The 12,243-nt window shown below is 43.7% G+C and overlaps 1 protein-coding gene across 7 annotated transcripts in view; it reads right to left on the minus strand.

Annotated features, from left to right (window-relative positions):
• CUX1 (cut like homeobox 1) overlaps nt 1-12,243 on the minus strand; it is a 266,951-nt gene that overhangs the window by 215,180 nt on the left and 39,528 nt on the right. For all 7 annotated transcript variants that reach the window (XM_050322112.1, XM_050322109.1, XM_050322113.1 and 4 more), the window contains exon 2: nt 1,580-1,690. In XM_050322112.1, coding sequence (XP_050178069.1) covers nt 1,580-1,690 — 111 coding nt within the window. The remainder of the gene's footprint in view (nt 1-1,579; nt 1,691-12,243) is intronic.

Below are 12,243 nucleotides of genomic sequence, written 5' to 3' on the forward strand. Positions count from 1 at the left end.
TAAGCTTTTGTGTGAAGAGGAATAAACAGCAGTGCAGTTTTCCAGCAGGGATTTCTGGACACCCACATAAAGCCCCCTGGACAGGAGAGAGTGCCCCTATCAGACCTTCCACATCTGAGCTACTCCCACCATGCCTCTGGGAGCAAAAATCACAGCTAAATTTTGCTACAGCCGCCTGTTACTACAGTTCTGATGCCTTCTTCTAATTCTTTGATCCCATTTTTATTTTTTAACTCCGCCAGAGAAAGCAGAAGAGGAGTGGGACTGTGTTGCTGCTCAGAAACAAAGCTGCAGAAAGAGCATCACAGCAGAGAAGGCAGAGAAAGGAGGAACCTAAAATAATCCATGCAAGCTTTTAAGGAATGTGGCTTCATAGGATTTGTAGGACAAAAGATGAGGATGTAGGACCCTGCAGAGATCCCAGTTTCCCCAAACACCAGGATGTTCAGGCTTCTTGTTTTGAATGTAGTCCCTGAATGAATGAAACTCCTTCCAGGAGATCTGATTTCTGCCCCACAAATCCTCCTCATGGCATCAGCTAAACATCGCCCCATCCCCACAAGCCACTCCTGCTCCAGCATTCCCTTTCCCCTCTCTGGGTCAGCATCTCTCTCCCTGCACCAACAGGAAGCAGAGCAGCATCTGCTCCTTGAGAATCAGGAATAAAGGTTAGGAAAGCTGCCTGCTGCTTCCCTCCCAGGAAGGCACTTGGAAGGAACCGATACTGGCATCTCAGTTATCTGGAACTGGCTTTGAAACCCTACAACATTCCTGGATGAACAGATTGCTGGCAACCATCGGGGGGGAGAAAAAAAAAAACCACCAAAAACCACAAAACAAACAAAGGTTCCAGCCAGGCCTACACATTGCTACACATTCAGGAGGTAACAAAATGAGATTATTTGTATTTTGGGTGTAACTGTGCACAGGTGTACACACACACACACACACACACACACACTGCACTGATTGCATGGCATGGCAGAGTTTAAACCCTCCCAGCTTCCCACAGGTGACAGTCACCTCTCCCAGGTTTCCCCAGCACCTTTGTCCCTGCCCCTTTTCCACCTTTTCCACCACACCTGCTGTGTTCTACGTGCATCCTCCGAGGGGAGTCTGGCTCAGCACTGACCTTGTTGCATTTCCAGTGAAATCAACAGCGAAACTTAATTTGATTTTTGATGGAAAAATGAGCATGGTGGAAGTTACGCCCTTGATACAGATTTATTTAGGCAGCGAAATGCCACTTTCTGCATCCAAGTGCTCAGAGAGTTTGGATTAACAAAGAACTGTTTTTGCAGTTCTCCAGGTTTACATTAATATAAAATTTAGAGCAAGCCTGTTTGAAGACCAGTGTTGATATTTCCTCTAAAAGCAACGATCCATATTTCATTATTTACAGAATGCAAAAGCTGCCTGATGAGAAAGCTGTCGAAGATAAGCAGCCTTAGTTAAAGTGGTGGACTTGAAAATACACACGAGAAAATCACAGAAATAAACCATTAAGAAAAAGACCATCACTTCCACAGGCCTAAAATCATGTGCTACTGAAGGGGACTGGAACAGCTTCTCTCCTTACCTCTGGAGTGTTTTTCTTGAACTCACGACTTTGCTCGATAAGTTTTTTCCTGGACTGCTCACTTTCATCTTGCCGGTTCGCCAATATTGTTGCTGTGGTATCGAGCTCTCTCTGAGAAAAACAGAACATAAACAAGAAAAAAAAAAGGAAAAAGAAAAGGGAAATATAGTCAGAACTGTTTGTCACAGAAATAAAAACCCCTCATGCACACGTTGTGTTGTTGGGAATATTGAGGCGGCTGGACTGTGGAGCAGTACAGGACAAAGCACCAAACTGCCACAAATTTACCTCCTGAACACCACCAAATGAAGCTCCAGAACCTTCCTGATTCCACCCTGCAACCAAAATATCACCGTTTTCCACAAAAGCACCCATGGCTTCACCCCAGCATTACACAGGACAGCAGCAGTGGCAACGCTCACATCCTAATAACAATTCCCAAATCCAGGGAAGATTACAGATTATGGACATATCCAAATCAGGTTTATTTCCACTCGCCTGCTCTTTTAAGATACTGCTTTTCCCCTTTTTGAGTTACTCTACGAAAAAGGAAATATTATTAACTCCAGTGTTGGTTAACCTCACTGGCTACGCTTCAGTCACTCTCCATTTCCTATAATATACTGTATATAATTCCACACTGCCACTACAGTGCTCTTTTCCATTTAAGTTGTTCCTTATTTGAATACAAAATTATCTTTTCCCATTACTGGAACCTATTCCTCTAAAATCATTAGCAGGGATCTCCATTTCCTCTCCAAACCATATCATTTTTAACCACCTGATGAATGCCAGGTTATCTTCCAACAGTTTCTGCCAGGCTGGAGCAGAGGCTCCATCTTTTCACAGCTTCCTTCCAAGTGTTATCCCCATCCCAGTTTCTGCACTCAGTGCTGTGCTTCCAAATGTCACCATAATGGATTGAACGGGTCACTTATCAGCACACAAACCAACAACGCTCAATCTTCTGTGGCAGTTTATGCCTCTTCTGCAGCATTTCCACGTAACATGAAAAAAATAAAGGCAAAACCCTCCACTCAGCTAAGCACAACGTTCCCCAAGCCACTGGAGAAGCAAGAATTTATAAGAGGAATTTTGCACTGTTTTCCCCCCTCATTAATTCCAAAGGACAAAAACCCGCCTATGAGAAAGAAAGAAGTTCATGGAAAGTGAGAACAATTTACTACAGCAAGAGTATCTTCAACTCATTCCCCTGCTAAAATGCCTCCAACCTGCATGCAAAAACTCCAGTGTTCTCCACCAAAAAACCTGCCACACCTCTGGCATTTGTTTGTAACTCAACCACATGTAAGGGACCAAGCCCACCGGCCTGGGACCTCCTGTCAGGTCTGAGACCAGAACCCAAATAGGTGCTCAAGCTGCTGACTGATACTTAGATACAGATACTGGTTTCTAAATACTCTGAAACAGCCTAATTTCAAATATTAGATACATTTTTTAGGGGGTAAATCCTGCAACTTTAAATGGCTGGATGGATGGACGTGGGTTTTATGTGACTGCACAGTTTGAACTCTGGAGGGAAAATAAAAAGCCTTCCATAGTTTCCAACCCAAAAGGATCAATATTTTACTTCCCCACCTTTACGTTCATTAGCATAAAATTAAGATCCTTTTTTTCCCTAATAAATATAGGGACCATAGTTATCTTAATCCTTGGAAACAAGCTCAATATGACAAGTGGATTTGAAGCCAGGCAGCAAATGCTGGAGCCAGTGACCTAAATATCATCACTGAAATGCTTAAAAAACCTTCCATATCTGACTTTGAGTAAAGAAACAGGGCAATATGTCCACCAGACCTTGGTTTGGAATTCTGTAACATATGTGAAATCTATTGCAGAAAAGTGGGAAATACTTAACAGTTGGATAAACCACATTTGAAATTCATCCCAGCTAAGTTTATGCAAGAAAAAAGAGCAACAGAAACCAATGTGGTTAAGCAGAACTATAAAGAGCAATATAACGGCTAAGCAGAAGGCTTTTAAAAAATATAAACAATCTGGTACGGCCAGAAACTTGGAAAACTATATTTAAAAAGGAAGCACACATTTAAAGCCAAGCAAAGAAAAGACAAGTCATGAAGTAAGAGGGGAATTTCAGCAGAGCAAAGAAGCAAATGCTTCAGTTCACGATATCGAGCGCTGGCAAGCAACCTCACCTACGGAAAAGGAGCCTTTTAAAGACCTGTGCCTCCAAGTTTAGAGACAGGAATGAAAAAGAAGTGATTGAAAATAAATAAGATTTCATATTTCGTGCTATAATGAAGAGAAAGGTCAGGCAGCAAATGGAAAATAACTTCTTCATCCCCACTGCTTGACTGATCCCAGTGCCAGGGCGCGCTCACTCCCATTAACTTTCAGAACTCCTTCTGGGACGGGTCTGATAATTTCTCACCACAAAACATTTCCTTATGTGTCCTATCAGGCACAGACACTGCCAAGGAGAACTGCCAGCACAGAACTGCACTGAACTGACACGAGGGGCTGAACCCCACGAGCTCAAGGTCTTGCTGAGCACTGACGAGCCACTGATAGTATAAGATAAAATTCCAGCTGAGGAACAGCAGAAATCCAACACTTTATGCATGATCTGATACAAAATAAGATATTAAATCGCCCAGCTATGTCATAGTTAATAAGCCCCAAATCAAAACTATTTGGAAAATCAGTAATCTTTTCCTCCTTACTTGATCTGAACCGTGTACAATGCACGTTTCATTTATTTAAACCTAGTAACAGATACAGGATTACAAACCACAAGCACTAATGGCAGATTTTTCATACTTTTGTGACTTAATCTCATGAGATAGCCCAATTTTTGTAAAAAATTCAACGTGGCCAATGCATTATTTCTGCAAGCAAGCTCGTATTAAGGAGCAAGCAGAAGCAAGTTCGGTATTTCCAACCTGAGCACTGTGTATCCCTCAGAGGTATTCAGGCTTCCCGAGCCTTGCAACCACTCTCTAAGTAGATATCAAGTGAAAGGAGATGTAATTCTGTGCGTTGGGGAGTCCTTCAGAGTGCAACAAAAATAGGAACCCATGGCTCAGTATCACTCTCCACACCTTTGAAATCAAAAAGGCTCCAGTGAAAAGCAAAGAGAGACCAGGGCTCAAAGGTGCTGCAGCGGTGACCTGGCTACGGAAAGGATTCAAAGCCTGGCAGCTTTAGTTCCACTGATTCAACAGTGGCTAATAAACTTTCTGGCCCAAAATAGCCCCCATTCAATCACCCCTGCAGAAAGGGAGTCGCTGCTTGGAGCACATTTTGAGAGAGAACAAGCAAGACCATTATCCTTCCCCTGCCCCAAAGTCCCATCGATTTAGGGCAGAGACAGTTCATAGATAACTAAAGAACTCTCTCCAGGGTTTCTGCTTTGACCCATTTCAACAAATTTATTGGGGGTGGGAGGGAGGCAATGGGAGGAGAGGAGACAAGAAAGTCTTATGCTCCTGAGTGCAGGAGTCATTAGAAGCAATCCCCAGAAAACAAACATTAAAAGGTTTCTTTCATGCAGTATAGAAATAAAACCCCTAAAACTAGGAGGGTCAACCTGCTGTCCCCTTGTAACAACAATCACCTCGAAGTGAATTTGTCTGCTTTTAACAGAACCACTTCCAGCCTCTGTTAGGACCCCCAGGAGCCTCCCTGTTCATCCCACCTCTGTCACCCCTGTGCCACAGCAGCTGCCTGGCATCCACCAGAGTGAGCCTGCCAAAAACACCCTGTCCTTCCCCTCCTAATTTCTGTTGCGCTGAATCAGCCCCCTGTAGGCCCCATCTGTGCCTACAAGGAGTTTGTACCATTACAACAGGGAGGCTGGAATACACAGCTGGAGCGAGGGGGCCGGTGGGAATCCCCCTTTTCCAACCCGCAATCAGGTTGACCCCAAGTAACTATGAAGCCCCAGGCTCACTGCAGGCAGGTTTCAAGGTTGTTTCTTTCCCAGCTGACAAGTCTTTCCCTACCAGATGCATTCCTTGATAATCACCCAGCCAGCAGGTCCGCACCACTGACCAGCTCAGCACAACAAGTCCCTCCCTTTCCACAACAGGAAGATTTTAAGCCAGTCCTTCCATGCCCAGGACCTGCCAGTGGCTGGCTGGCAGCTCTCAAAACTGAGTCCTAAGAACTACCTACTTGGGAAAATGATTCTAAAAAGAAATTGGGCTTTTGTGGATATTTATGAAGCTTCTGTTCCCCCGCCCACTTTTAACAGCTACTGGCTACTGCCTTGACATGGGCATTTCACAACCAAAGAAACCAATGCACTTCAGCATCCCTATTCCCTCCATAATCCTAATTAGTCCTCAGTCTCTACTCAGAACCAATATTCCCATGTTTCACGTGGAAAAAATCATTTAAAAAGTTGTAATAATCATCTGTAAGTACTGTGATGTAACTGTATCCAAAAAATTTTGTAATTCTCCCATATTAAAATGTTTAATCCCTGCTGCATTTACCATAAAGCTCTTCCATTGGAGCAAGAAAGACATATCACAACTTTGGGACAAACTGATTCTTTTCTGGTAGGCTTCTAGTCAGGGCACAATGCCCAGGTTGTGCCTTCTAAAGCCTTACACGTGGCTGCAGAGGTTAGCAGGACATCAGGAAGAATTTCCTCACTGGAAGGGTTGTCAGGCATTGGAAGGGGCTGCCCAGGGAGGTGGTGGAATCACCATCCCTGGAGGTGTTCAAGAAACAACTGGATGGGGCACTCAGTGCTCTGGTCTGGCTGACAAGGTGGTGTTTGATAAAAGGTTGGACTCGGTGATCTTGGAGGTCTTTTCCAATGTTAATGATTTTATGATTCACCATAAACCTCATTTTCCTTATTACAAGGACAGACACAAATCACAACTTCACGTAGGTTAGGAATTTTCTGCCAGTAAAGGTAGGAGTAACCACTTCCCCCGAAATCTTGTTTCTGTGTATTCAAGGTATTTCCCTTTATCATCATTTCAATCAGTTCCCCGGTCTGCCACTGAAAGGAGTTTTCAGTAGCCTCACTTCTGTTTTCACCCTCTTGCAGGATTGCATTTGTCACATCTATCCAAGCTCTCAGTGTAGCTTTTTTAACAATTTTTAATTTCCTATTAAAGGCGACTTTCTGGGTGCAAGGATGACACCAGCGCGGACGCGCCTGGCACAACCCCGCACACGCACAGCCCACTTGTCTTGGGGAAATCTTACATCTCCCTAACTCATACATTAGCCAATCCACCCTTCAGTCTTCAAACCCCATCGCTCTCACCTGCTCAGGAGCCCACGTGCCAGTGACAGGAGTATTTCAGAAATAATTCAGAAACCATAAACGGCTTTGCCAGCTTGTCCTGTTCCTCTGGAGAAACAAAGGGGTGCGTTCGCCTGATAAAGCTCCAGGTTATGACCATGGGAGTGACCACAGAGCTGACACTGGGAATTTTTATTTCTCTCTGTTTTGACTGCAAAACCAGGCCCCAAGTCCCAGCTGAAAGTGCTCAGAAAGGTAAAACATTGCAAGAGTTCTGCAGGTGGAGTTTGTGTCGCTGTAAAGCTCCTTTTTAACATAAACAAGAGGAAAGATGAGAGAGTCCAACACAAGTGCAACTCAAGAACTGCCATCCCCTGCCTCACAAATCAACAGTGGCTGATGAACAAATAACAAAGCAAACACCAAAGTCCTGCACTTTACACTTCCAGAGGAAAATTAAAAAAAAAATAAAAAACCCATCAGTGTTAAAACCTGTTTCTTAAGAAGCATTTTGCCACTTGGTAAACTGATGCAACTACCCTTCACACGCAGAATTAGTCAGGAAATTTTAATAAACACCGTTTATTTCCGCATACTGAAGTAATTTGACTCCAAGTAAGTTTTTAAACAAGCTTTGACTGGAACAAATCTGGGGCTCCATGCAATGCTTTTGGACAGGGAGTCAGTGTGTGTGGTGGCCACTGCACAGAGCAGAGTGAACGAGAACAGAGGTGCTGATGGAGCCATCGATAAAATAGCTAAACTAACAGGCTACTAAAAAAAAAAAAACAAAAGAACACGAAAGTGTTAAAAAATGGGTGTTGTGGCTTTATCTGTTCACAGGAACACCAGCCACTGCCACAAATGCAGGCAAAGCCTATCAAACAATCTTGCAAGAGGGGAAAGCTTGTACTGGCTTTCCTACAGGAGCTCCTATCAGCATAAAGCAGCCACACAAGTACCAGGAACAAATGCACTGTGAGGGGAAAAGCCTGCCAGTACCAGAGCCAACAGGATTGTGCCTGTCTGTTCTTCTCCACCTCCAATTCAAAACTTTTTAGAAAATGCACAGAATTGGAGACTGTCCAGAGCTGTAAAGATCTTAATGCCAAAGGTCTGTATTGAACAAGCTTTTGCTCTCACTCAGGAAGATAATGAAACATTGCCTATTTGTTTCAAAAGGGTTTGTCTCCTGGCATTACTTATTCCCTCTTTCCATCCTCCTCAAACCAAGGTGCTGAAGGGTGTCTGTGCCTGTCCCAGGTCCACGAAGCAGCTCCCAGGCTGGGTCTCCACCGCTGGTGACAGCAGCACCACGTGGGTGATCTGCTGATTGCTCTACAGAGATGAGGTTCGTGCTTCACTCACAGCACCCTCAGTCTTCACCCCAAAGCTTCTCTACTCCTCTTGTCCCTCAGCTTCTACCCCAGACTGTCAGTCATCTCTTTGTTCCCACCAGGCCTGTCTACCCTCACTCCATTCCTACTGCACAGCAACGACCACCTCGAGCACTGGGCAAGATAAAAACCAGCTGGAAGGTGTTTCTTACCAGACCCCAGCAGCACTCCCTGCTCTCTACATCCCCAAGCCTTCACCAAAGCCCTTCCCCCAGGGATGCTCCACTGCCCTCGCCACAGTGAAAGCACCAGCTCCCATTACCTCACCCAAAGACCTGCAGCTTGGGTTCGACACCCGGCAAAAAGGAACTGTCAGCAAACCTCCTCCAGCACTTACTTAACACTCTGCTCGGTTTTGCACTGCAGTTCATCACACCTTTAAAGGACATAAATCTCCTAAAAAGTAAATGCAAGTGTTTGCTGGGGAGAGGGCTCCCTTCATTTTGCCAACACAGCACGTCCCCAGCCGCCTGCAGATCCCGTCCTGGGGGGGAACTGCCTGCAACTTCACCCACGTTGATTTTCACACTCTTCCACTTAAAAGCAAAAGTTCAAACTAATTGCTTCAATAGCTACAACAGAAAAGGCCAAAAAGTACTGAGTTAATTTAAGTGTTGCTGCAGTGGGGCTTCCCAGAAGGTAGGATTTCAGATGGATAGCAAAGGGGACAGCGGGAGCTGCTCCAGCTCAGAGCATCCTGCTCACCCCTCATCAACTGATCATGGAATAAGTCACAATACAACCCTCTGAACTCCTGCTCAACTGCCCCGTGCAGCTGATGCCTTTCTACACATAAAATTGACTTAGTTAATTGCATACATGTTGGTTAATTACTTTGAAAGAAGGAAAAAAATGTTTCAGCTTAATATTTGTGACTTTGAGGGCACTTCAAACTGCATCTTCCTCTGCCAAATAAAATAAATTACGGGAAACCAAAGGAAACCCACTGCTGCTTGCAAAGACCTTGCCTAGGCAAGACACAACGTAAACTGAGTCTGCTGGACCTCCTATCTCGTTGGGTGATCAAAAGCTGACCAGGATGCACCACCAGCAGTTGTACTCACCAGAGCTCACCACACCACAGCAGACAAATTACCCCTCCTTTTAAGTGGCCACAACAACCACACTGTGGAGATCAGAGCACACAGAGCCGGGCTGCCCTTCCCTCCACTCCTCTTCGGGGCAGGAGGAATCTCCCAAGTCTCATTCTCAGCCCCCTCCACACACGGGGAACAGGGACTGGAACAGCTGCACATGGGAAGGACAGCAAGGGAAAAAAATATTTCTGACCCCAGCAAACCAGGGGGTTTCAGCCAGGGGGAGCACAGCATCCATGATCCATAAAACACATTTCTGGTAGACCATTTTTAAAGGCGCTTTGGCCCTTAGATGAAAAAAAAAAGTATAAAATAAAAGGCAATTAACTGATGACTAATTACAATCTAGTTGATTCACTACCCTTCTCATTTGATTCAAGCAGCCACCGTGCTCAGGTGCCATTTTGTAATAACACACCACCACTGACTTCAGCTGATTTCTGCTTCCACGGGAGATCCAATTCAGGAGTTACATTAAATAATTCTTTTGACCACAGATCAAAGTAAAACGGAGTTCCAAAAGACTGGTTTAAATAACAGAAAGTGCAACCCTTTAACTCAGCTCTGTTACATCATTCAAAGTATTGAGTTACCCCCTTCCCAGCCTAAGCCTTGCTGGTAAATGAACCATGACCAAGCTTTAAGCGAGACACAAACTGTAACACAGGTCAGGATTTATAATTTGCTATACAGGTCACCACCAATAAATCAATAATATACATATATATACATACACATACAGGTTTATTTCAGTGTGAGTTCTGGAAACTTGCTCAAAATAAACTCAAGCTTTCTCGTTTTGTTTTTATCCTAAATGAAAACAAACTCGTTGCTCGGGTTTTATTTAACTTCACCCAACTCCTAACTACACTGCCTTTCAGAACAAAAATTCACAATTAATTTTTTCTTTGATGACACATGTCATTAGTTTTATTTTTAGATTTTTTTTTTTTAACAAGGTTAACCAGGATAAACAGACCAATGTCTGTCCCAAGTCCATCGCAGCCACCACTCAATAATCCTCCGGTCTCCAAATGCAATTTCCAATCTCAAAGCTACTTAAGCTGTTTCCTAACATTGGTATATAAAATATTTACCAACAAAAGTATAAATACACACTGAAAAAACAACCTAAAAATACTTTTGAAACCACATTTCAACAAATTCCTTAAGGGATAGGAAAAAATTACCACGGACTTGAACTAACCACCTCACGTTTCGCTCTCTTCTCATATTTTATGGGCATTGCAGAAATGGGGTAACGGCTGAATAAACTATCCTACCATGACAAATATGGTTTGGAAAGATGGGGCTAGGAATAACTTGGAACTTCTTGTCATTAGTTTAAAATCCTTAACCACGGGCACGTGCACAAGGGAGAACCTATAAACTATAGATTGAAAATGCTGGCCAGTGGCACCCTTTGAGGGGGCCTTTTACTGCTGGTCCAGGGACAGGTTTAGATGCTGATGTGCTCCTTCACTGGTGGCCCTTCTTCCCTGTGGAAGAACCACTCCACAGGCACAGGACAGGGAGGGAGCTGGACGGGGAACTCGTATTAAGAAATAAGTAGTAACAAAAACAAGATCAGAAGAAAATTACTGGCAAATGAAATCGCTGTTTGATAAACACTTTAAAAGCAGGACGAGTTATTTGGCAGAGGGTTTTCAGAGAACGGTCCTTGACTCCTGACTAACGGGCTTCCTCCCTCGGTCTGAGTTTGTTGACTTTCTGGGCACGCTGGAAGGTTTAGGAGAGTTTCCCATGATGGGAAAAAATAAAGCTTTTCTGAGAAGTTTGCCTGCGAATGCAATTGGTGGATGTTTTCTATAAAAATTATAGATATAAATAGGAAACAAGAAAAGCAATGTTTTCTTTATTTAGGCTTTTCCTACTACTGAAGTCCCATTTAGGCGTCTCGGTTTTCTTTCTGATCTAAATCCCAAGCAGTGACTCAGTCTGGCAGGACAACACAAGACGGGAGAAACGTGCACTTGGTGTTTTAATGCCAACAGCAAGCATGACATACCTTGGACAATTAAACAGAAGGTCAGATTTTGAAGCCTTTCAGATTTTTTTTTACAGATTTTTGGTGTTTAATCTGGATGATTACAGTCCAGCAGAAATAAATCTCAACCACACTTCCCAAGCGAACTGAAATCGAGAGGCAGAGGCGGTGGAATGCAGGATGCCTTTTCTAGGTGTTTCCCAACAACATATTGCAGTACTTAGTTAAGCTCATTTTCTGTGACATGAAAAGGAAAATAGCAGAATTGACTCATGAAGCAAAATTAGCTGATGCACAGTCACAAGGAGGCTTGGAGCTGACAGCACACAGAACGGCACATAACAAAAACTAACGTGCTTCACGTTAATTATGGTGCAAACTGGTTTTAGAACCACAAGGACTACTGTACTTTTATAACATGGATTAACCATCTTTTAAATCAACATTTCTGGCAGCAAAGCCTAAGCTGCCCATCAGGAATTACTTACAGACCTTCTAGAAACGATGCTTTAAGAAAGGCATACATTTTTAAACACTGCAAATCTGGCATTTCCAATCAGTAGGTGCCTCCCAGGACGAGCACCAAACCATGGACAGCTGATGTCTCCTTGCTCCATGGACACAACTGAGGTAGACTGGGCAGCTAAAACACTTTTTTAACCCCCCAAAAAAACACCCTCTTCAGTGATAATTCACGGGATTCCTCCACTATTCACTTTGACAAATCACCCTAAAAGGAAAACAACAGATTTAGCTGCAGTGGCACTGTCAACCTCGCTACCATACACTGGCACTAAAAAGTCCTTAATTTTGGCTATCAAATACAATTTCAATTTCTTGCACTTTGGGGTAGTAAAAACAATTCTGTGAAGACACTGTGTTTACAATCCCGCAGTAAAGAATGCAGCTGT

Source organism: Myiozetetes cayanensis, unplaced genomic scaffold (genome assembly GCF_022539395.1).
Source record: "Myiozetetes cayanensis isolate MyiCay16 unplaced genomic scaffold, myiCay2020 scf27, whole genome shotgun sequence".
In the NCBI taxonomy this organism is placed as follows: domain Eukaryota; kingdom Metazoa; phylum Chordata; class Aves; order Passeriformes; family Tyrannidae; genus Myiozetetes; species Myiozetetes cayanensis.